Genomic DNA, 25402 nt, shown 5'->3' with positions numbered 1-25402 from the left:
TTTTTTTTGTTTGTTTGTTGTTTGTTTTATTTTTTTGTCCATGGTCTTTGCTTATGGTATGCTTGTAATGTGTAATGTCATGTGATTTATGTATTCTTTTGTATCATGTATGTATTATGTTTGTATCATGTATCATCCACACCTCCCGCCACCTGAACAGTTTTTTCCCCTCGGCCATCAGGCACATGAACAATATCAAGATCTGATAGCTCAGTTACAGCTCATTTTATTACCTATTCTGTGTTATATGTGTTGTATGTTGCACGATTGCACCAAGAAAAATTCCTAGTTTGTGAACCCGTTCTCAAACAATGGCAATAAAAACTATTCTGATTCTGATTCTGATTCTGATTCTGATGACCAGTTGAATGTTTACTGTATTAACCTGCCTTAGGACAACTGATGAAAATGAGCTATTGTGCTAACTCTGGCATATTTACATTGTTGCACTAATGTTGATGAATATGCATTGTCCTAATTCAAATAAATTAATAACAAAAATAAAAAACAATCAATTTGCGAATGAATCGTGGTTCTTATGTGTAACGATTCTTAATCGAGACAAAATAAAAAATTTTATTTGTATTTTTCCCCCCAAAAAAATCTGTCCTGTACAGCCACTTTGGTAAATGTTTGGGTAGAATTTTATCAAGCGAAACAAGTTTTCTTTTAAATAATATAGACATTTATCGGAGCTGTTGTCGGAGGCAGATATTTACATGTATCCGAATTTAAGTGTTACTTCTTTTTATTTCATAATCATATTACAAAACAGCTAGTGTTTTTCTTCCAAATGTGGTCTTTTGGTTGTCTGCAAAACTGTGTGCTTAACCTTGAGTGAGGAATGTTAGAGAGAGAGATAATGGGCATGTGTTTTGGCTGGAGAGACATGATTGCCAGGGTGGGAGGAAGAGAGACTTAAGAGGGGAGAGGGTTTTGTCGGGGGAGGGGGCAGACCATCTTGGCGGCGCGATTGAATGTTCTATGCTGGACTGGTCTCAATGTATATGCAAAGCTTTGCAAATATATTACAAAATACCTATTCTGTCTCTGGTGGTTTTTCTACTCAGCTTTAAGTGTCGTAAAGAGCTTGGGAGCGACTTGTGACTTGAATTCCCTGGGAGGAACAACTGGTCCAAAACGCAACACTGTTTATCTACTTTATGGAGCAATGTAGTTAATCATAGAATTGTAACAATGTTACTAAAAAAAGTATTGATTTTGAATCGAGAATCGTTTTGAATTGGGAATCGATTCTGAATGGAATCATTACCCCTGAGAATTGAATCGAATCGTGTGGCGCCCAAAGATTCACAGCTCTAGCACCAAGTTGAAAAAATATATAATTACAGTGACTTTTACCGCAACTTAAGAGTGCTTTGAGATAAAAGCTGTCATGATTTCAGTACCAAGCATCAATTTGAGTTCCAAGCTTCCCAGCCATTATTTGGTGTAGCAAATTCCACAGTAAACCCCGTAAGTGCTGCCCCATTGATTGATTGATTGAGACTTTTATTAGTAGGTTGCACAGTGAAGTACATATTCCGTACAATTGACCACTAAATGGTAACACCCGAATAAGTTTTTCAACTTGCCTTTTTTTAATCTTTCAAACTTAAATTGATTCATGATGCATATACAGTATATACTATCATATATAATCTTATTTCACTTGCTAGCATTAGCTTGTGGCTGGAGGTCAACATAACTTTGTTTCTTTAGAGTGTCCGCCCTGAGACCGGAAGGTCGTGAGTTCAAACCCCGGCCGAGTCATACCAAAGACTATAAAAATGGGACCCATTGCCTCCCTGCTTGGCACTCAGCATCAAGGGTTGGAATTGGGGGTTAAATCACCAAAATGATTTCCGAGCGCGGCCACCGCTGCTGCTCACTGCTCCCCTCATACTGTATTTTTGTGTGACTGTCGTTGGGACTTTAACTTTAACTTTAACTTTTCCAAGCAGTGGAAGGAAGGAAATGAGAGTGACGGACAGTGCTACGAAGAAGAACAGCAGATATTCATTGAATTAGAAAAATAAATATTCCAAAACATAACTGAGCGTGTTGCCAACTTGGCGGAGCAATTCGAGCTAGTCTGCACCATACTGAGGCAGAACAACGCCAGCCAAGAATGTGTCAGGGAAGTATTTTTCACCTTTGAGCAAAATGGAATGTCTTAAAAGCATAGGGATGTCAAACTCGTTTTTCTTCATGCCCAAATCGCAATTATGGCTGCCATCCAATATCCATTGGAAGCTCTTTAATTACTTTCATTTTTTCCAACAGATTGATGAACAACTCCCTTTGCTTGTTGCAGGATCCGATAATATTTAAGTAAACAACACATGCAATTGAATACAGTACAAATTGAAAGAAGAATACATGCATTTCGTCAGAAAGGGCTTTATTTATTTTTTTTGTTTGTTATTTATTTTATTTTTTTATGTCAAGATAATTACTTAATTTAAGAATATTTTCCAACATATTGAGCAAAAAGGTCTCTTTTTTTCTAGCAAAAAAAGTGCACTTGTTATTAGTGAGAATATACTTATTTTAAGGTTTTTTTGGGTTCATTGAGGTTAGCTAGTTTTACTTGTTTTGGAAAGTCTTGACCAGCCGAATTTTCTTGTTCTATTGGCAGATAATTTTGCTTAGTTCAAATAAAATACCCCTAATTTAAAAAAAAAAAAAAATGGAAAGAAAAAAAGAAAGGGCTTTATTATTTTCAGCCTTTTTTTTGCATGCCACATAAATGAAGTTTTGGGCCAGATAGAATAAAGCAGCATACCAAATAAAATGATAATTAAAATAATGTGGCATATACTGTAATCACATAAGATAACGCAGCAGGCCACATATAATTATGTGGCGTGCCACATCAAATGATGCAGCAGGCCATATTAAAATCACGTGGTGGGCCTCATTTGGCCCCCGGGCTTTGAGTTTGACACCTGTGCCTTAGAAGTTACTCTCCGGGGCCTTTGTTTTGCTTGAAGAGATTTACACAAGTATCTTATTGTATTTCTTATCTCTACGCAAACACATATTAGTCTCTCTGGTTTTAATGATGACCTGATTTCCCAAGTGCGACAGGAGTGGGACAAGAGTGTGTGTGTGTGTGTGTGTGTGTGTGTGTGTGTGTGTGTGTGTGTGTGTGTGTGTGTGTGTGTGTGTGTGTGTGTGTGTGTTCTTGTATTTCCACCCTTATGGAGACATCAACAAGGAAAAGTACCTTTTATATGAGGACATAAATCATGGTCCCAATACGGAAAACCATTGCATCTAATAAGGAATGTCTCATTTTCACCCCTGGTGGTGAAATCAATCAAAATTAGGGTGGACCCAAAAAGGAAAGATTTTTCAAATTGACTGTGTGTCGGTTTTAAAAGTGTTCCCCCTCTTGTCAACATATGAAATAACAAGTGTGTGAAAAAAATGTGAAGTCCTCCCCCTCTGGCCAACATATGTCATAACAAGTGTGTGTAAGAAATTGAAATGCGCCAAAATGAGTAACACAAATAAAATAAATATGTATATAGAGCATGGGTGTCAAACTCTGGCCCGTGGGCCAAAATTGGCCCGCCGTGTAATTTCACTTGGCCCTTGAGGTGATAGGGGGTGATTGGTGTATTTTGTAGCGTCCTAGAAGAATTAGTGCTGCAAAGGGTTCTGGGTATTTGTTCTGTTGTGTTTATGTTGTGTTACGGTGGGGATTCTCTCCCGAAATGTGTTTTTGTTTGGTGTGGATTCACAGTGTGGCGTATATTTCTAACAGTGTTAAAGTTGTTCATACGGCCACCCTCAGTGTAACCTGTATCGCTGTTGATCAAGTATGCATTGCATTCACGTGTGTGTGCGTACAGAAGCAGCACATACCTTGTGACTGGGCCGGCTTGTTGTTAGAATGGATGAAAAGCGGGCGTGACGACAGCTCGTAGAGGACGTTAAAGGCAGTGCCTTTAAGGCAAGCTCCCAAGACTGTGGTCCGGGTGGACTACGAGATATAATGACTGATGAACACCTTCGTTCGATAATGAAGGTTGCCTCAGCTCAAAGCCTGAGCCCCGACATTAATAAACTAGCATCCAAGAAAAGATGCCAGGTATCTGATTAGGTATTAGATCAGTGTGTTGCAAACTGAGCAGTTTAAAGTCCTGAATGGTTGGTTTATTCATTGTTATGTTATTTTCAAATTTATTAGCCTGTGGAAAAAGTTAATGTTGATATTTACCTCAAAAGGCTGCAAATAGAAAAGAGGCATTACATTTTTATTTAAATTGTATTTGATGTCACTATAAAGTTATATAAGCCTTGCTTGTTCAATATTCAATACAAAACTTGTTTGGGTCCCTATTAAAAGGTTCATTTGTCCAACCTTGGCCCGCGGCTTTGTTCAGTTTTAAATTTTGGCCCACTCTGTATTTGAATTTGACACCGCTGATATAGAGACATACTGTAATAACTTGAAGTAAATAATGAAGATTAAAAAGCGATTACAAACAAAAAATAAAAAAATTAACTAAAAGCTTACCTTTTTTATATTTGCATAGTATGTATATATTATTAATGTTATAAATACAAATCTTTATATATCTAGAAATGGTGGTCCTAAAGAAGTAGGCATTTTTTGGAGGTCTCAAGAAGGTAACCAATACAATAATGAATGTGCGTGTGTGTGTGTGTGTGTGTGTGTGTGTGTGTGTGTGTGTGTGTGTGTGTGTGTGTGTATACCTGACGGAGATAGCACTGTCGGTGTAGATGTCCTTAACCGCCTCGATATCTGCATCGAGCTGAGGGTGGCGGTAGAGGTCAGCAGCGCAGCCCCCCTGTCACAAGCATTGTTTGCCGTCAAAACATGCAACACATTAACATACTTTTGTCTTTATCGAGCATTCTTAGAAGGTGAAAATAATTAGGAAAATAGTCGACTGACTTTGAGCCAACCACAAAGTCTATCCTATCACTTTCCATTTTGTAAAAAAAAATAATTAAATAAATAATAATTAAGTCACAGATTTTCTGTAAAGCTGCCACCATATAATAATAAATAATAATGGATTAGATTTTATATCATGCTTTTCTATTATTAGATACTCAAAGCACTCACAGAGAAGTGGGAACCCATCATTCATTCACACCTGGTGGTGGTAAGCTACATTTGTAGCCACAGCTGCCCTGGGGTAGACTGACAGAAGCGAGGCTGCCAGTTTGCGCCTTCGGGCCCCTCCGACCACAACCTATCATTCATTCACCAGTGTGAGCGGCACCGGGGGCAAGGGTGAAGTGCCCAAGGACACAACGGCAGCGATTTGGATGTCAAGAGGCGGGGAGCGAACCTGCAACCCTCAGGTTTCTGGCACGGCCGCTCTACCCACTACGCCATGCCGCCCGCCGTGCATCCGGAAAGTATTCACAGCACTTCACTTTTTCTACGTTTTGTTATGTTACAGTCTTATTGCAAAATGGAATACATTTGTTTTTGTCCTCAACATTTTACAGACAATACCCCATAATTTGACAAAGTTTTTTGTTTTTGTTTTTAATCAAGCAAATAAAAAATAAAAAATAAATCAAATGTATATAAGTATTCAAAGCCTTTGCTCAATACTTTGTTGATGCACATTTGGCTGCAATCAACAAAAATATTTTTTAAACCGATGCCACAAGCTTGGCACACATATCTTTGGGCAGTTTCGCCCATTCCTCTTTGCAGCACCTCTCAGGCTCCATCAGGTTGGATAAGAAGCTTTGGTTTTCATCCAGGAAAAAAAAAGGCAATCAAAATATGTAGCAAAGGCTGTGAATACTTGTGTACATGTGATTTTTTATTTTTTTTATTTTATTTTATTTTTTAACATATTGTCTGTAGAATTTTGTGGACAAAAATGAATGTTTTCATGTAAATAAAAAATAAAGCTGTAACATAACAAAATGTGGAAAGAGTGAAGCGCCGTGAAATCTTTCTGGATACATCGTATATAAGTTGTAATTGTATAGTAAAAAGCTGCAAGTATGAGATTAAAGTAGAACTATTACAATGCTGAAGAGATTTGAATTGTATTGTTTTAAATGGAACGGATACTTTTACATTTGCATTCATGTTACAGTTATAATTTTAATGTATTTGTTATTTATAAATGTATCACAATTTTCTAAAAGGATTCCACAAAGTACAAAAGTAGTGCAGACTGCACTTTTTAAATGAGGATTTTGCACAAATACTGGCAACACTAAATTGGCCCTAGTGTGTGAATGTGAGTGTGAATGTTGTCTGTCTATCTGTGTTGGCCCTGCGATGAGGTGGCGACTTGTCCAGGGTGTACCCTGCCTTCCGCCCGATTGTAGCTGAGATAGGCTCCAGCGCCCCCCGCGACCCCGAAGGGAATAAGCGGTAGGAAATGGATGGATGGATGGACTTTATAAGTGGAAATATTACACTGAAGAGAATTGGAATTGTATTATTTTTAAGTGAAACGTATCATTTCACAATACATTTGTAGTACCAGTATTTGTATTACATTTATTATTCAAATGTATTGATTATTTATAAATGTATTATACATTTCTAACAAATGTTTACAAAGCGCAAAAGTGGTGCAGACTGCTCTACTTAAATGAGGATTTTGCATGTATACTTTATAAGTGTAATTATCACAACCCTGAAGAGAAATTAATCGTATTTTTTAAGTGGAACTGATACGTTTATATTTGTATTTATGCTACATTTATGATTTTAATCTATTCATAAATGTAATATACATTTCTAATACAATTTCACAAGGTGCAAAAGTAGTGCAGACTGCCCTATTTAAATGAGGATTTTGCACTTGTACTCATAAGTGGACATATTACACTGAAGGGATTGCATTGTATTATTTTTAAATGAAACGTACAATTTCACAATACATCTGTAGTATCAGTATTTGTATTACATTTTTCAAATCTATTGATTATTTATAAATGTATTATATATTCCTAATAACATTTTACAAAGCGCAAAAGTGGTGCAGACTGCCCTACTTAAATGAGGATTTTGCATGTATACTTTATAAGTGTAATTATCACAACATTGAAGAAAATTGAATTAAACTTCTTTTAAGTGAAACGTACAATTTTACAATAACAAATATGTAAAATGAGAACAAAAAAGTATATATAAAATTATGTTTGGGAAAAAAAGACAACTGAATTTGTTTGAAATACTTTTGTTTTCTAATATGTTACTTTTTTTCTTGTAATATTACTTTTTCTCAAATTAAAAACACTTGTTTTCTGATACTACAACTGTATATTTATGTCATCATGACCTTATATAATTGTTTCTATTTGATTTTTAATTATAAATTAACAGTTTTTTTTCTTAGTATTATTTAATTTTACCCAAAAACATTTACTCATTGTCCTTCCTTCACATACCACAAAAACGCTACTTTACCAATTTGCAAAACAATTTGCAGAGGAAAAGCAGTCAGGGCGAATGTAACATACTGTATTTTGGTGCAGATCCCAGACTTCTTTTTAAACTACCGTATTTTTCGGACTATAAGGCGCAGTTTTTTTCATAGTTTGGCCGGGGGTGCGACTTATACTCGGTAGCGACTTATGTGTGAAATTAGTAACACATTACGGTAAAATATCAAATAATATTATTTAGCTCATTCACGTAAGAGACTAGACGTATATGATTTCATGGGATTTAGCGATTAGGAGTGACAGATTGTTTGGTAAACGTATAGCACGTTCTATATGTTATAGTTATTTGAATGACTCTTACCATAATATGTTACGTTAACATACCAGGCACGTTCTCAGTTGGTTATTTATGCGTCATATAACGTACACTTATTCAGCCGGTTGTTCACTATTCTTTATTTATTTAAAATTGCCTTTCAAATGTCTTTTCTTGGTGTTGGGTTTTATCAAATAAATTTCCCCAAAAAATGCGACTTATACTCCAGTGCGATTTATATGTTTTTTCCTTCTTTATTATGCATTTTCGGCCGGTGCGACTTATACTCCAAAAAATACGGTACTGTTATTTTGAGATTTTGGACAAATAACTGTACACAACAAAAGTAATTAGTGTAAAGTACATAATGCTAATTTGCTTTGTGTTTGCATGAAGACATGTTGCACTGTTCTGATAAAACGGCTATTATGTTTGCCATAGCTTTGAATTGTAAGCTTGCAGTGATACCCAAACCCTGCCTTCTAGTTTATTTATATTAGTTGTGGAGTACCACAAGGATCGGTCCTTGGACCAATACTCTTCCATATGTGCGTCAATGATATTACCATGGTTTCCAAACTGTTTCAGTGTATTATTCAGGGCAAAATACTACAGATGTGTTAGAGGTGGTTGAAAACGAGTTTATCAAAATCAAAAGATGGTTTGATGTAAATTATCTTTGAATACTAGTAAAACGAAATGCATTAATTTTTTTGAAGTACCGGTAGTAGGAAAAGTGTGGATGGCTCGGGTGGCGTGGCTCGGTTGGTAGAGCGGCTGTGCCAGCAACTTGAGGGTTGCAGGTTCGGTCCCCGCTTCCGCCATCCTAGTCACTGCCGTTGTGTCCTTGGGCAAGACCCTTTACCAACCTGCTCATAGTGCCACCCACACTGCTTTAAATGTAACTTAGATAATGGGTTTCACTATGTAACGCGCTTTGAGTCCTTAGAGAAAAGCGCTATATAAATATAATTCACTTCACACTTCACTTCACTCATTATATGTCGAAGGAGTTGAGATTCAAAGAACGCAAGAGATCAGGTTTTTGGGTGATTGATGAATATTTGTCATGGAAATCACATATTAATGATATGGAGGCAAGAGTATCTAAAACAGTGGTTCTTAACCTTGTTGGAGGTACCGAACACCACCAGTTTCATATGCGCATTCAACAAACCCTTTTTTAGTGAAAAATAAAATGTGTTTTTTTTTCAAATTCAAGACAAAGTTATATGTTTTTTTACTGGTGCACAAAATGAACCGTGCATGAACATCACCTTTGCTCAAAGAACAAACCAGCACACCTTCAAATTACACACCTGCAAATCAGTGTGACTTCTGCTGTTGCCGTATCCATAATACGCCGATAGGGAGAAGTTTTATTTACACGATCAGTCGGGTGTGTCTTGACCTCCGCTGAACCCCTGAGGCCAACTCGCCGAACCCCTAGGGTTCGATCGAACTCAGGTTAAGAACCACTGGTCTAAAACTATTGCTATTTTACACAAAGTGAAGGATTTTCTAAATCAAAAAGCAGTTTGTACAATTCACTGATCGTTCCATATCTAACATATTGTATTGACGTGTAAGGCAGTGCATGTTAATCATATTTAAATCCTATCTTCCTTCTGCAGAAAAGAGCCCTAAGAAACAAACCCAATATTCAAAAAGTTAAATGTATTAAAGATATCATGAACTGGTAGAGTATAATATCCTAGAAGAAAACAATTATAAAGCACAGGCAACAATTCTACCAAACAACATTCAAAACAGATTTGTAAAAAGTGAAAGTTATTATAATCTGAAAGGAAGTGAGATCTTTAATAAATCTAGATTTGGAACAGTGACAATAGAAATAAGTTTTTCAATCAGACGTGTTAGTTATGGAACAAATTTGATAGTGGATTAAAACAATGTAACTCTCTAAACAAGTCTAAAAATCGTCATCGTGAAAAGATATTATTGAGTAAAATGATTTCTTCATTGTTGGTTTAGTTGTTGTAAAATAAAAACATTGAAAGCCAATTACCGTATTTTTCGGACTATAAGTCGCAGTTTTTTTCATAGTTTGGCCGGGGGTGCGACTTATACTCAGGAGCGACTTATGTGTGAAATTATTAACACATTACGTAAAACAATATTATTTAGCTCATTCACGTAAGAGACTAGACGTATAAGATTTCATGGGATTTAGCGCTGAGGAGTGACAGATTGTTTGGTAAACGTATAGCATGTTCTATATGTTATAGTTATTTGAATGATTCTTACCATAATATGTTATGTTAACATACCAGGCACGTTCTCAGTTGGTTATTTATGCCTCATATAACGTACACTTATTCAGCCTGTTGTTCACTATTCTTTATTTATTTTAAATTGCCTTTCAAATGTCTATTCTTGGTGTTGGCTTTTATCAAATACATTTCCCCCAAAAATGTGACTTATACTCCAGTGCGACTTATATATGTTTTTCCCTTCTTTATTATGCATTTTCGGCAGGTGCGACTTCTACTCCAGTGCGACTTATTCTCCGAAAAATACGATATTAACTTTGTGAAAATAGGGGGAATATAATATATGTTTTTTTGTGTTTGTTTTTTCAAAGTATTTTTGTTGTCAGTTTTCTTATTACAAACATATACACATACAATAAAATAAATAAATAAATGAATAATGAAAATAAAAAATAATGAATGAAGAAGTTGTTTACACAGATTATAACGTGTAAAAACAAAATACATACAAAGAGGCTTAACATATCAGTTGAATGTCCACTTTCATCAATCACATCAATTATGCCAAGACAGATACTTCTTAGGGGGGTTGAATACAGTTTCAGGTATTCCAAGATAGGTCTCCACACATCACAAAATGTATGTACGTTACCAGATATCTCATATCTAAATGTTTCAATGTGGAGGATTCCCACTAGCTCCCTCAACCAGTCAAATTTCCACACTCTCAAAATGCATCTCTTTGCTATGACCATACCAAAGGCCACCACTGTGCTAACATTCCGACCCATCGTGTCTAAAGTGTTAGAAATGCCAAGTATACGTTTTTAACTTATTTCTGGCCTTTTCATTCATATTTTATTCTATTTTGATAAAACTGTTTTATTTTTATTTGTATTCCTTTGTTTGATTTTTTTATGAATGAAATAAATAAATGAACTGAACTGAAATCCAGATGCCTTGCAAGGTTGACATACAGGAAGTATCTTGAAAAGGTATATTTTACCCATATCAGATCAGGCAAGGTCATATCACGCCTGATCTGCAGCGCTGCAGTTTTGTGCGTCTGACTAAAAAAAGACGGAAGCGGGCCCGAGTCTGTCGTCCACGCCTTTTAGTGTCTAGACGGGGAGTCGGACTCTTTATCTCCACGGCGATTGCACAGCTCAGTGCACTTTCATCCTTATCTTCCACTGTGCTTTTATGTTCTGAGACTTGCAAAAAGATGGGCTTCAAGCCCCTCCCTACTTACTTGGATTTACATTTCAATTACACGTCTTGGATAGTAACACGTTATTAATATGTTCAAGTGAAATATGGTATGAGTCGCTGCTTTTAAAAGCCACCTATTACTATGTTTTATATTGCCATTCAAACGTGCCTAGCGCAAAAAAAAATGGCCACACATTTTATTTATTCTCGCTGCAACTATTAAAATAAATGTTTAATAAGATACTGGCCGGGTGCAAATAACCATCGGGCTCTCTAATTAGTGCCAGGTCAAAAAACCTTTGCATAAACAGGTGTGGCTGTAGTCAAAGTCCCGATTAATTTTAACTCTTCAAAGTGGCAGTAGCTGAATTTGTGATGTCCTGAGGGGTGAGAAACTTTATCTACCTATGGATGCACTTTAAAATGTTGGTTGTGCTACACAGCTGTTGGTATGTAATACGGGCTGTATTGCTAATAATAAAGACTAAGCAGTTTTGTCTTTACTGCTAACAAAAGTTACTGTCATGTCGTGCAATATACTTTTTTTACGACACCATGACTTAGGGTCTGTTCTCCTAATATCCCAAATATCAAGTGCTAAATGCTAACTATACAGTTGTGTGTACTAGTGTTGTCCCGATACCAATATTTTGGTACCGATACCGTACCAAAATTATTTCGATACTTTTCGGTACTTTTCTAAATAAAGGGGACCACAAAAAAATTGCATTATTGGCTTTATTTTAACCAAAAATCTTAGGGTACATTAAACATATGTTTCTTATTGCAAGTTTGTCCTTAAAAAAAATAGTGAACATACAAGACAACTTGTCTTTTAGTAGTAAGTAAGCCAACAAAGGCTCCTAATTTAGCTGCTGACCTATGCAGTAACATATTGTGTCATTTTCCATTCTATTATTTTGTCAAAATTATTAAGGACAAGTGGTAGAAAATGTATTATTAATCTACTTGTTCATTTACTGTTAATATCTGCTCACTTTCTCTTTTAACATGTTCTATCTACACTTCTGTTCAAATGTAATAACCACTTATTCCTCTGTTGTTAGATACTTTACATTAGTTTTGGATGAAAAAAAGTGGGTATCAATCTGATACCAAGTCATTACAGGATCATACATTGGTCATAGTCAAAATCCTAATGTGTCCAGAGACATATTTCCTGAGTTTATAAACATAATATAAATTTAAAAAAAACGAAAGAAGACGTTGTGATGCCAAAAAATATCGACGTAATCATAGCAGTATCGACTAGATACGCTCTTGTACTTGGTATCATTACAGTGGATAATAGGTGTAGATCCACCGATGGCGTTTGTTTACATTTTGACGGAGTACCGAGTATGATTCATTAGTATCGCGATACTATACTAATACCGGTACACCGTACAACCCTAGTGTGTACTATTAGCGGTTGGGATGGGAACCGAATACGGCACTTTTTTTTGGCACCGACCGAATCCCGCCAGTCCTACAAGGCACCGATTCACGTAAAATGCAACGGTGCCATCTTACGGTACCTGAGTTGTGCGTGCCCTATCTAGTTTGCACCTTTAAATAAAAGTTTACTGTCGCTTGCACTATTAAAAGAGTGTCTTCTTCAAAGCAATGCCTCTGACCCTATCTTGTTAGCTTACCACAATAAAAGCATGCCACATTTCGCTCCGACGTGGCATTGAAACGTTTGAAATAGTAATTAATTCGATTACCCGTTACATTTTTCCTAATAAGTTAAAACAGATTTGATTGATTGATTGAAACTTTTATTAGTAGATTGCACAGTACAGTACAATTGACCGCTAAATGGTAACACCCGAATAAGTTTTCCAACTTGTTTAAGTCGGGGTCCACGTTAATCAATTCATGGTAGAAATATATACTATCATCATAATACAGTCATCACACAAGTTAATCATCAGAGTATACACATTGAATTATTTACATTATTTACAATCCGGAGGGTGGGATGTGGAGGGGGTTGGGGCGGGGGTATTAGGTTGGGTTGCTATCAGCATACTTCAGTCATCAACAACTATATCATCTGAGAAATGGACATTGTAACAGTGTAGGTCTCACTTCGTAGGATATGTACAGCAGGCATAAGAAAGCATAAGAACAAGTATATACATTTGATTATTTACATTTGATTATTTACAATCCGGGGAGGGGGGATGTGGTGGAGGATGGGGTTAGGCTAGGGTTGTAGTTGCCTGGAGGTGTTCTTTTAGTGCGGTTTTGAAGGAGGATAGAGATGCACTTTCTTTTACACCTGTTGGGAGAGCATTCCATATTGATGTGGCATAGAAGGAGAATGAGTTAAGACCTTTGTTAGATCGGAATCTGGGTTTGACGTGGTTAGTGGAGCTCCCCCTGGTGTTGTATTTATGGCGGTCGTTTACGTTATGGAAGTAGTTTGACATGTACTTCGGTACCAGGGAGGTGTAGCGGATTTTATAGACTAGGCTCAGTGCAAGTTGTTTTACTCTGTCCTCCACCCTGAGCCAGCCCACTTTGGAGAAGTGGGTAGGAGTGAGGTGTGATCTGGGGTGGAGGTCTAGAAGTAACCTGACTAGCTTGTCCTGGGATGTTTGGAGTCTTGATTTGAGGGTTTTGGAGGTGCTGGGGTACCTGGAGGTGCATGCGTAGTCGAAAAAGGGTTGAATGAGAGTTCCGGCTAGAATCAGAGCACTGAAAGTTTTCTACTTGAAACTTTTTTTTCTTTACCGGCGCTATCAAATTGGCCCATAATGGCTGTAACACACACAATGGCCGTCAAATCACCATTCCAAACTGTTTTGATTGACTCTGATGGATTTGTGAGGAAATCTCGTTCACAATCCATCTGTCAAAGTTAATAATGTGCCAAAAACCATCAAAGCAAGCAATATGACTGAACACTGTACCTGGATGCCGATGCCGTACAGGAACTGCTCCGGCTCATTCTCCCCATCGGATTCCTCGTCGCTCCAAGACTGGCCTTTGATGTCCTGTGAGTTTGTTTTTATATATATAGTGAAGAAGCCATTATGTTTGAGAAAAGCAGGCGGGGAAAAGCATCTTTCATCATTTCATCCTTTTCATCATTTTAACAGCCTGTTCAAGGGCTTGGAAGCACAGCTTTTTATAACGTCTTCAAAAACCCGAATAAACACAGATTGCAGAATACTCAAAAGACAAACTTCAGAGCAATGATATGTTTTATCAGCGATTAAAAATAACCAGCCTTTATTCCCCAGGGGTCCGAATAATATATCAGCAGATTTGTTAGCTTTGACTTGGCAGGTAATGCAGGGGTGTCCAAACTTATTCCACTGAGAAACATTGTTGGTTGTTTAATTTTTATTTTGTGAACAGGGTAACAGCAATCCAACATATATGCTAAGAATTTAAATACATACAGAAAAAAAGCCTGCATGCTTTGAGCTATAGGTGACAAAGCATATTATTAGTCGTAATACTAGTATAGTACTCTGATGTACTGCAAACAAATACAGTAAATTCCCTGTCCACATGGGAACGCTTCAGTTTTTTTATTTTTTAGGGGGGTTGAAAAAAAAAAGGGTCCCCTTATTGCAGTCGATGGGAGACGAGGAAAGACCTATGTGTTGTTTTCTTTAATGAAAATAAGGATACAATGTTCTGCAGAGGTGTACTTATAACGATTTTATTGACCGTTGATACTAGTTGTAGATGGGTGGCAAGTGGGGGGCACAAAATATTTTTTTCTTCCTATGCGGGAGTGACAGAAAATAATTGAGAAACAGTGCCTTAATGAATAGTATAGTCCTGTCCAGATGGGAACGGCTCAGTAGGTGAAAACTATCTAATCAGGTCTAAATTGGGGTCCTAAGCAGAATTGTATTTTGACCAAAATGTCACACTTTTTTATTTATGTGAAATAATTTCAAAACTTTGTTACTCAAAGTTTCATTTAATTTGATGCACATTTTGTACTAAAACGTTTTCTACATTTTTAATGCAAAATAACAAATTTAACACAGCCATTATATTTTACTGACACCAACTGCGTTAATTTTGACTAGGGATGTCCGATAATGGCTTTTTGCCGATATCCGATATCTTGATATTGTCCAACTCTTTAATTACCGATACGGATATCAACCGATATATACAGTCGTGGAATTAACACATTATTATGCCTAATTTGGACAACCAGGTATGGTGAAGATAAGGTACTTTTTAAAAAAAAATTATGAAATAAAATAAGATAAATAAATTAAAAACATTTTCGTGAATAAAAAAGAAAGTACAACAATATAAAAACAGTTACATAGAAACTAGTAATTAATGAAAATGTGTAAAATTAACTGTTAAAGGTTAGTACTCTTAGTGGACCAGCAGCACGCACAATCATGTGTGCTTACGGACTGTATCCCTTGCAGACTGTATTGATATATATTGATATATAATGTAGGAACCAGAATATTAATAACAGAAAGGAACAACCCTTTTGTGTGAATGAGTGTAAATGGGGGAGGGAGTTTTTTTGAGTTGGTGCACTAATTGTAAGTGTATCTTGTGTTTTTTATGTTGATTTAATAAAAAAATAAAAAATAAAAAAATTAATAAAAATAAAAAAACCATACCGATAATAAAAAAAAAACGATAATTTCCGATATTACATTTTTACGCATTTATCGGCCGATAATATTGGCAGGCCGGTATTATCACACATCTATTTTTGACAGCAGTTTTTTAAATTTATTTTTAGTCATAGTCTATTGCCAAAAACGTATTTTAGTTTTAATCTAATTTTAGTCATCTAATTTGATTACATTTTAATCTAGTAATGAAATTACGCAACATTTATTCAGCTACAATTACAGTAAATTTAGTCGACTAAAATATTAAGTATAAAAGATAAGGCCTTTTTAAAGTTTATTTGAAAACACCTTTATTTAGACTGCCTGCAAAGTATATGTTTAACATAGAAGTAGCATGATCTTATGGCCAGGAATGATGTATGATGCATACAATGGTCAATGCCAATAAATATCTTGCAGGCACTTTTTTAAAGTTAAAAGTTAAAGTGCCAATGATTGTTTTTCTATGTTTCATGCTACGTCTGTGGAAAAGCAGTTATGTACAGTATGTATGTGTGCTTTGGAATGAAGTTCCGATGCATGCCTTCATTATAATTTGTTTATGAATGTAGGAGAACCGAAGGCAGCAAATACACTTAGCTTTAACTTATAAATTAGGTAGGGATGATGTTCGAAACCGATTCTCCCGGTTGTTCGATAAGAAAAGAACCGTTCGATAACAAAATAACCGATTCCATGGACTCGAATCCCTTTTTGAGAACCGGTTCCCGTTATCGAGGCCACTATAGTAAAGAAAAATAGTTGGTTCTTTATTTGAATCCCTGGGAACGAATCCCATCCCACAAGAAATGCCCTGTGGGACATCGGTTCGATAAGAGGATTCGATAATGGGCTCGAACTCGATAATTTCTCATCAAACATCATCCCTAAAATTAGGTGTTGTGTTTGTGTTGTACTGTAAACGTTACTTACACTGACGCTACTCTTTAAAATAACAGTAAATTCTGCTCCTGTTTCATTCTTTTGTCTTTTTTTTAGTGGTAGCATTTAGCTGAATGGAAAATGGCAAAACATTTGAGCTAGTATTTACGTTACTTGGCTTCACCGACAAAGTCAGCAATTAAATAATGGATAAGTGACCCTGCCAGAAAGCAGATGACTTGACTCAAAATCCGAATATAAAAAAACGACAAGACGTTATAAAAAAAGCAATATTCATGGCAATGTTCTCAATTGACCGTCTGCTAGTGTCACCGTCCAGCCTGCTCTCTCTCTACCGCCCCCACACTCAGAGCTGGTGAAGAAATGACGCGGTGTTGCGCTTTCAAAATAAAAGCATGTGTATTTGTGAGGTACATTTTTTTAGGTGGGACAAATGCATCTTTATCGAATATTGCAAACACATGCAAGAAACCCTAGTCTCTTGTCTGGACTGGCGACAGAGTAGAATTACGTCGTCCAATCACAATTCTTTAAATTAGATTAATTGCACTTTTGAATCGCGATTAATCGCAGTTGTTACAAAAACGTTGCTTAACTTTTGTGTGGCGTTTTTGTTGACAACATCGCCACGGGTATTCTCCACCCCGGGGAAAGGGAGAAACTCCATGATGATAAGTTTGTTTACCTATGAGAAAACCCCTGATGATTGGCTGATTTAGGTAAGATGAGTCACGATTGGCAAAGATCAGGGCCAATCAGAGGCAAAATAGGGCACTTTAAAACCATGAAGCAAAACCCAAACACATTTCCCGCAGAGGTGGCAGAAACCATATGAGGCAATTAAGTGTCTTGTTTAAATAACTATGTTTCTTCCAGGATGCATCCATAGGCCATTTATCAGTACTTTTATTTATTTGGCAATATTTTTAACTTTTATAACACTTACTTTGTGTTTTGTTTTGGCTGACTAACAGGTGTGTGAGCAAACCACTAGGGATAGGGGTTGATAGGAAAAGTGTCCATACCGATTACCCCATGCTGCTTAGTTAACACTGGTATAAAGGTTATATAGGATTCCAGTACTGGCACAAAAATATGTTCCTTTTTATTTATTTCTGTTTTGTGAGACGAATGTTTTACACTTTTCATATGGCCAGGTTATTGTTATTTTGCCACTGTGGTTTCTGTTGAAACGGTCAATTTGGTGCTTCTTCGATATTATTAATATTATTTAACTGCCTTTAATTTAATTTTTTTTTCCAGTATCGTCCCCCTCATTTTGTACATGTCTGCTACTTTGCAAGTTAAAAGAAATGGCAAAATGTTAAAAAGCCAGACAGAGGGCATGTTTCCAGTTTGTGTTTATTATAATAACTACCGTATTTTTCGGACTATAGGTCGCAGTTTTTTTCATAGTTTGGCCAGGCTCCAGTGCGACTTATATATGTTTTTTCCTTTTTTATTATGCATTTTCGGCAGGTGCGACTTATACTCCAGTGCAACTTATACTCCGAAAAATACGGTAATCAAACTGAGGATTTATTCTCTGCCCATTTCTTTGGTGGAAAGTTGTACTTTAAATTGAGATATCTATTAATTTGCATTTTAATTTTGCTTTTATTTTCTCTCATTTCACTTTGTTTGTGAAGCACTTTGAGTCTGCCTTGTGTATGAAAAGTGCTATACAAATAAAGTTGCCTTGCCTTGCCTTATTTATATTTAGTGAGTGTGAATGTTGTCTGTCCATCTGTGATGGCCCTGCGATGAGCTGGCAACTTGTCCAGGGTGTACCCCGCCTTCCGCCCATGTGCAGATGGGATAGACTCCATCAACCCCCCTCGACCCCGTAAGGGACAAGCGGTAGTCAATGGATGGATGGATGGATAGAGCAAGTGCTCCCTCAGGTGATTCCCTTGTTCTGCTGGGTGACTTCAACGCTCATGTTGGCAACAACAGTGAGACCTGGAGAGGCGTGATTGGGAGAAACGGACGCCCGGATTTGAACCAAAGTGACGTTTTGTTATTGGTATTTTGTGCTGGTCACAGATTCTACGTAACAAACACCATGTTCAAACATCAGGGTGTTCATATGTGCACTTGGCACCAGGACAGCCTAGGCCGCAGTTCGATTATTGACTTTGTGGTTGTATCATCAGGTTTGCGGTCTCATGTTTGGGGCAGTCGGGTGAAGGGAGGGGTGGAGCTTTCAACCGATCACCACCTGGTGGTGAGTCGGCTCCATAGTTGGGGGAGTATGCCGGACAGACCTGGTAGGCCCAAACGCAAATTGAGGGTGTGCTGGGAACGTCTGGCAGAGTCTCCTGTCAGAGAGAGTTTCAATTCTCACCTCTGGGAGAACGTCAAACATGTTACGAGGGAGGCGCTGGATATTTAGTCTGAGTGGACCATGTTCCGTGGCTCTGTTGTCGAGACAGCCGATCGGAGCTGTGGCCGCAAGGTGGTTGATGCCTGCCGTGGCAGTAATCCCAAGACACCAACGCTGAGGGATGCCGTCAAGCTTAAGAAGGAGTCCTATCGGGTCCTTTAGGCTCATGGTACTCCGGAGACAGTGGACAGGTACCGACAAGTGTGTAGAGGCAAAAACTCGAACAAGGGAGGAGTTTGGAGAAGCCGTGGAGAACGACTACCGGACGGCTGAAAAGCGGTTCTGGATCACCATCCGCCGCATCAGGTGGGGGAAGCAGTGCACTGTCAACATATTGTATAGTGGGGACGGTGGGCTGCTGGTGTCGACTGGGGATGTTGTGGATCGGTGGAAGGAATACTTCGAAGATCTCCTCCTTTTTGTTTTTGTCCTGTCCAGCCACTCAGGCAAATCATATTGTTGATGTAGATGCCCATATTTGCAGTAGAGATTTACTTTACAAAAGAGAAGTGTGGGATACTTTTCTTGTTGCCTGATTTCTATTTGACTTTATTAAAAAGATGTATATTAATGTTTGGCGCAGCCAGACAAGAGCAGGAGGGGATAGAAATAAGAAGAAAAAGGAAGACAGAGGGGGAAATTGCGGGGACAAAGCGGGGATAAGACAAAGAAACAACAACAAAAACAGAACATTATCAGCAAATATGATATGTATGAATATGATACAAAAAGTGATAGCAGAGAAGCAGTTAGTGAAGTAAATATAAATAACACAGAAAAGACAGTGAACATTTTTACACTATGAATGGATCAATAACAATAACAATAGAAATAACACTATTGATAATGATTGCCTCTATCATCAACAATACAATTGTTTCAAATGCAACGATACATATATGTAATGAAAACTTGAATTACAAAAGAAGGCAGATCTCCTCAATCCCACCTATGAGGAAGCAGTGCCTGGGGACTCCGCGATGGACTCTCCTATTTCTGGGGTGGAGGTTGCCGAGGTAGTTAAGAAGCTCCTCGGTGGCAGGGCCCCGGGTGTGCATGAGATCCACCCAGAGTTCCTTAAGGCTCTGGATGCTGTGGGGCTGTCGTGGTTGACAAGACTCTGCAGCATTGCGTGGACATCGGGGGTGGTGCCTCTGTTTAGGCAGACAGGGGTGGTGGTTCCTCTATTTAAGGAACCGAAGGCTGTGTTCCAACTATCGTGGGATCACACGCCACAGCCTTCCCGGTAAGGTGTATTCAGGTGTACTAGAGAGGAAGCTGCGCTGAATAGTCGAACCTCGGATTCAGGAGGATCAGTGCGGTTTTTATCTTGGTCGTGGACCATTCAGGAGGATCAGTGTGGTTTTCATCTTGGTCGCGGAACTGTGGACCAGCTCTATACTCTCGGCAGGATCCTTGAAGATCCATGGGAGTTTGCCCAACCAGTCTACATGTGTTTTGTGGACTTGGAGAAGGCATTCAACCGAGTCCCTCTGGAAGTCCTGTGGAGAGTGCTCAGAAAGTATGGGGTATCGGACCGCCTGATTGTGGCGGTCTGCTCCCTGTATTATCGGTGTCAGAGCTTGGTCAGAATTGTCGGCAGTAAGTTGGACCCGTTTCCAGTGAGGGTTGGTCTCCGCCAGGGCTGCCCTTTGTCACCGATTCCGTTTACAACTTTTATGGACAAAATTTCTAGGCGCAGTCAGGGCATTGAGGGGAACCGGTTTGGTGGCTGCAGGATTAAGTCTCTTTTTTTTGCAGATGATGTAGTCCTGCTGGCTTCATCTGACCAGAATCTTCAGCTCTCACTGGATCGATTCGCAGCAGAGTGTGAAGCAACTGTGCTGGGAAGTCCAGGTCCATGGTTCTCACCCGGAAAAGGGTGGAGTGCCATCTCCGGGCTGGGGAGTAGATCATGCCCCAAGTGGAGGAATTCAAGTACCTCAGTGTCTTGTTCACGAGTGAGTGACGAGTGGATCGTGAGAATGACAGGCGGATCGGTGAAGAGTCTGCAGTGATGCGGACGCTGTATCGATCCGTCGTGGTGAAGAAAGAGCTAAGACGGAGGGCAAAGCTCTCAATTTACCGGTCCATCTCTGTCCTAATCCTCACCTATGGTCATGAGCTTTGGGTACAAGCAGGTGGTGGGGCTCTCCTTTAGAGATAGGGTGAGAATCTCTGTCATTCGGGAGGAGCTCAGAGTAAAGCCACTGCTCCTCTACATAGAGAGGAGCCAAATGAGGTAGTCTGGGCATCTGCTCAGAATGCCCCCAAACGCCTCCCTGGAAAGGTGTTTAGGGTGCATCCGAACCGGTAGGAGACCATGCGGAAGGCCCAGAACACGGTGGAGAGGCTATGTCGCCCAGCTGGCCTGCGAACGCCTCGGGATCCCCCGGGAAGAGCTGGACGAAGTAGCTGTAGAGAGGGAAGTCTGGGTTTCTCTGCTGAGGCTGCTTCCCCCGCGACCCGACTCTGGATAAGATCAGGAAGATGGATGGATGGTCGCAAGCTACTTTTGCAACATGTCTCCGGGGATAGCTGAGCTACAGGGGAAGCTATTTAATTTAATCGAGAGTAACTAGTAGTTTAGTTTACTACATTTTCCAAGTAGCCTGCCCATCATTGACCATAACCATTCATGATTTTCAAGAATTCTTTTTTTTTTTTAAGAATTATTTAAAAAATATGTTTTTTAGAACATTGCTGATCATGATTTTCAAGAATTTATTATAATCTCTTTTTTTATTAAGAATTAATTTTATTAAAGTCGTTTTTTGGAACATCACTGCGCGCATCAGCAGCCAAAATAAGTTTTGGTATATTATAATTATGTAACAATAGAACAATTTTGTATGATATTTATAATATTTTTTGTACAATATATTGCTCAAACCGGTTTGAATTAATCCCATGTGTTCAAGTGTTAACTTTGACACCCCTAATTACAAGACAACAAAATATCAGGAGCATTATTGATGCTGGTGATGGGGTTTTTGGCAGAACATTATACGCTTTGCTTCTTCTTGCTCCTTTTAAGACACACATGTTTCTTTTTTTTTTTTTTTTTTAATATCAATAATGTTTTTTTGTTTTTTTACCACATGACAATATTGCATCGAAGATGTTATTTTTTACCCCGTTTTGAATTGTATAGATCAGGGGTCGGCAACCCAAAATGTTGAAAGAGCCATATTGGACCAAAACTACAAAAACAAATATGTCTGGAGCCGCAACAAATTAAAAGCCATATTACATACAGATAGTGTGTCATGAGATATTCATTGAATTAAGAGGACTTAAAGTAAACTAAATGACCTCAAATATACCTACAGATGAGGCATAATGATGCAATATGTACATATAGCTAGCCTAAATAGCACGTTAGCATCGATTAGCTTGCAGTCATACAGTGACCAAATATGCCCGATTAGCACTCCCCACAAGTCAATAACATCAACAAAACTCACCTTTGTGCATTCATGCACAACGTTGAAAGTTTGGTGGACAAAATGAGACAGAAAAAGAAGTGGCATAAAACACGTCCTAGAAAGTCGGAGAAAGTTATACATGTAAACAAACTACGGTGAGTTCAAGGACCGCTAAAATTAGTTGGACAAAACGGCACTCGCCAAATACTCGAATCAGTGAAGCATGTTTAATAAAAACAAAGTGATTTATAACAATTAGGGAGGTTTGTGTCATGTTTTTCCTCCTACAGAAACCATATTAAAACAAAAAATATTTTTTTCCCCCTCATCTTTTTCCATTTTTCATACATCTTTGGAAAAGCTCCAGAGAGCCACTAGGGCGGCGCTAAAGAGCCGCATGCGGCTCTAGAGCTGCGGGTTGCCGACCCCTGGTATAGATGAAGTGAGTATTTTCTATAATGAGTACTATTTTTGTGTGTGTGTCCAAAATAGGTAATTATAATAACAACAAAAATGTGACGTAACAGGTAAAAAAAAAAAAAAAAAATGTAGTGGTTTGCCTGTCCACATGACAACAACAAGGATTTTCCCACTTTTTAAAAAATCTTGTTGTCGGGCACCCAGAACAGCGTTCCCATGTGGATAAAAGGCCAAAACAAGACTTTATCGTTTTAACCTAAAAACGTTCCCGTGTGGACAAGATTTAAGAAACAGTTATCTTACCATCAGTCCGGCTGTTCCCGTGCTCACTCAGACAGCTTCAGGCCTCGTGCCAACAACCATGGCAGCAGTTTTCGGGCACACCTTGCTACGGCAGACAAAACAGATCCATAAGAGGTGGCAATCTTGAAACAAAGAGGCCACCTCGCATGATTACACGCTTTGTTGGTGGCGACCGACCTACTCCTCTGCTTTCCTTTAAAACGTCCGCACTTCACCTTGCCTGGTATCCTAGCAACAGCCGTCTCTGCCTCCTCTCAGAGTGGCATTAATCACTGTGGAGAGATAGTGTGCGTGGGAGAGAGAGAGAGAGAGAGAGAGAGAGAGAGAGAGAGAGAGAGAGAGCTGTGCTGGATGTTTGGTACACGGGTTTGCCGCCGAGTCTTTTGTCAGCAACAACATCTGTTATGCGGCCAAATCAGCGGAGGTCGGCTCACCTTTTAAAGGGCTTCTTGAAAAAATAGTACCCATTGTTAAAGGGGAACATCATCACAATTTCAGAATGGTTAAAACCATTAATAATCAGTTCCCAGTGGTTTATTATATTTTTCGAAGTTTTTTTCAAAATTTTACCCATCACGCAATATCCCTTAAAAAAAGCTTCAAAGTGCCTGATTTTAACCACCCGACCATTTTCCTGCGACGTCACATAGTGAAGCCAACACAAACAAACATGGCAGAAAGAACCGCAAGCTATAGCGACATTTCAGCGGCTTAAGCGATTCAACAGATTACGAATGTATTGAAACGGATGGTTGTAGTGTGGAGGCAGGTAGCAAAAACGAAATTGAAGAAGATACTGAAGCTATTGAGCCATATCGGTTTGAACCGTATGCAAGCGAAACCGACGAAAACGACACGACAGCCAGCGACACGGGAGAAAGCGAGGACTAATTCGGCGATCGCCTTCTAACCAACGATTGGTATGTGTTTGTTTGGCATTAAAGGAAACTAACAACTATGAACTAGGTTTACAGCATATGAAATACATTTGGCAACAACATGCACTTTGAGAGTGCAGACAGCGCAATTTTCATCAATTAATATATTCTGTAGACATACCCTCATCCGCGCTCTTTTCCTGAAAGCTGATCTGTCCAGTTTTGGAGTTGATGTCAGCAGGCCAGGGAAGCTAGGGTCGATAGGGGGTTTAGCTCGCTCGTCTGCGGGAACAAACTGCCGCCATTGCTTGCCGTGCTACCGAGGCCCTTTGTCCCTGAATTGCTCACACACTCCGGCAGATTCAATGCGGGTCTGGCGGCAGATTTCTTTGACTTTATCGTTGGAAATGCATCTGCTTCAAGTGTCGCAGGATATCCACACATTCTTGCCATCTCTGTCGTAGCATAGCTTTTGTCGGTAAAGTGTGCGGAACAAACGTCCAATTTCTTGCCACTTTCGCATCTTTGGGCCACTGGTGCAACTTGAATCCGTCCCTGTTCGTGTTGTTACACCCTCCGACAACACACCGACGAGGCATGATGTCTCCAAGGTACGGAAAACAGTCGAAAAAAACGGAAAATAACAGAGCTGATTTGACTCGGTGTTTGAGAAAATGGCGGATTGCTTCCCGATTTGACGCCACGTTGTGACGTCATCGCTCCGAGAGCGAATATTAGAAAGGCGTTTAATTCGCCAAAATTCACCCATTTAGAGTTCGGAAATCGGTTAAAAAAATATATGGTCTTTTTTCTGAAACATCAAGGTATATATTGACGCTTACATAGGTCTGGTGATCATGTTCCCCTTTAAATAGACTGACACTTGCTGGTTTGTGTGGTGAATTTGATGTATTTATTGTGCAAATAAATGGCGCTGCAGTTGGCCGCCACAGTACTGTGTTGTCTCGTAGTTGTTACGTTTTTCTTTGTTTCTTACATGGAACAAAGAGCGCAGTCTCCCTAGTCAATCCCCTCTCCTTCGTGGAGAGGCACAGATTCGGTGACCACAGATGACGCGCTAGCTGTCCAAAGTCGGTACTCAGGGTGGACCCCTCATCTGTGCATCAGTTGGGGACGTCTCTGCGCTGCTGACCTGTCTCCACTCAAGATGATCTCCTGCTGGCCCCAATTTGGACTGGACTCTCACACTATTATGTTGGGTCCACTCTGGACTGGAGTCTCACAATATTATGCTAGATCCACTCGACGTCCATTGCTCCGGTCGCC

The 25402-nt window shown here is 38.8% G+C and overlaps 1 protein-coding gene across 10 annotated transcripts in view; it reads right to left on the bottom strand.

Annotated features, from left to right (window-relative positions):
* LOC133608884 (protein mono-ADP-ribosyltransferase PARP6) overlaps window positions 1-25402 on the bottom strand; it is a 101622-nt gene that overhangs the window by 50491 nt on the left and 25729 nt on the right. For 8 of the 10 annotated variants that reach the window (XM_061964502.2, XM_072913384.1, XM_061964503.2 and 5 more), the window contains exons 2-4: window positions 23238-23322; window positions 14097-14180; window positions 4732-4826 (exon numbers count right to left, since the gene is read on the bottom strand). In XM_061964502.2, the coding sequence (XP_061820486.1) occupies window positions 4732-4826; window positions 14097-14180; window positions 23238-23240 (182 nt within the window). In that variant the 5' untranslated portion in view covers window positions 23241-23322. Of the gene's footprint in view, window positions 1-4731; window positions 4827-14096; window positions 14181-23237; window positions 23323-23414; window positions 23510-23671; window positions 24165-25402 lie in introns of those variants that run through there. The other 2 variants (XM_061964499.2, XM_061964497.2) reach the window with 2 other exon arrangements.

This window comes from Nerophis lumbriciformis, linkage group LG06 (assembly GCF_033978685.3).
Source record: "Nerophis lumbriciformis linkage group LG06, RoL_Nlum_v2.1, whole genome shotgun sequence".
NCBI classification, from domain to species: domain Eukaryota; kingdom Metazoa; phylum Chordata; class Actinopteri; order Syngnathiformes; family Syngnathidae; genus Nerophis; species Nerophis lumbriciformis.
This window is presented reverse-complemented; position numbering and strand designations above follow the sequence as displayed.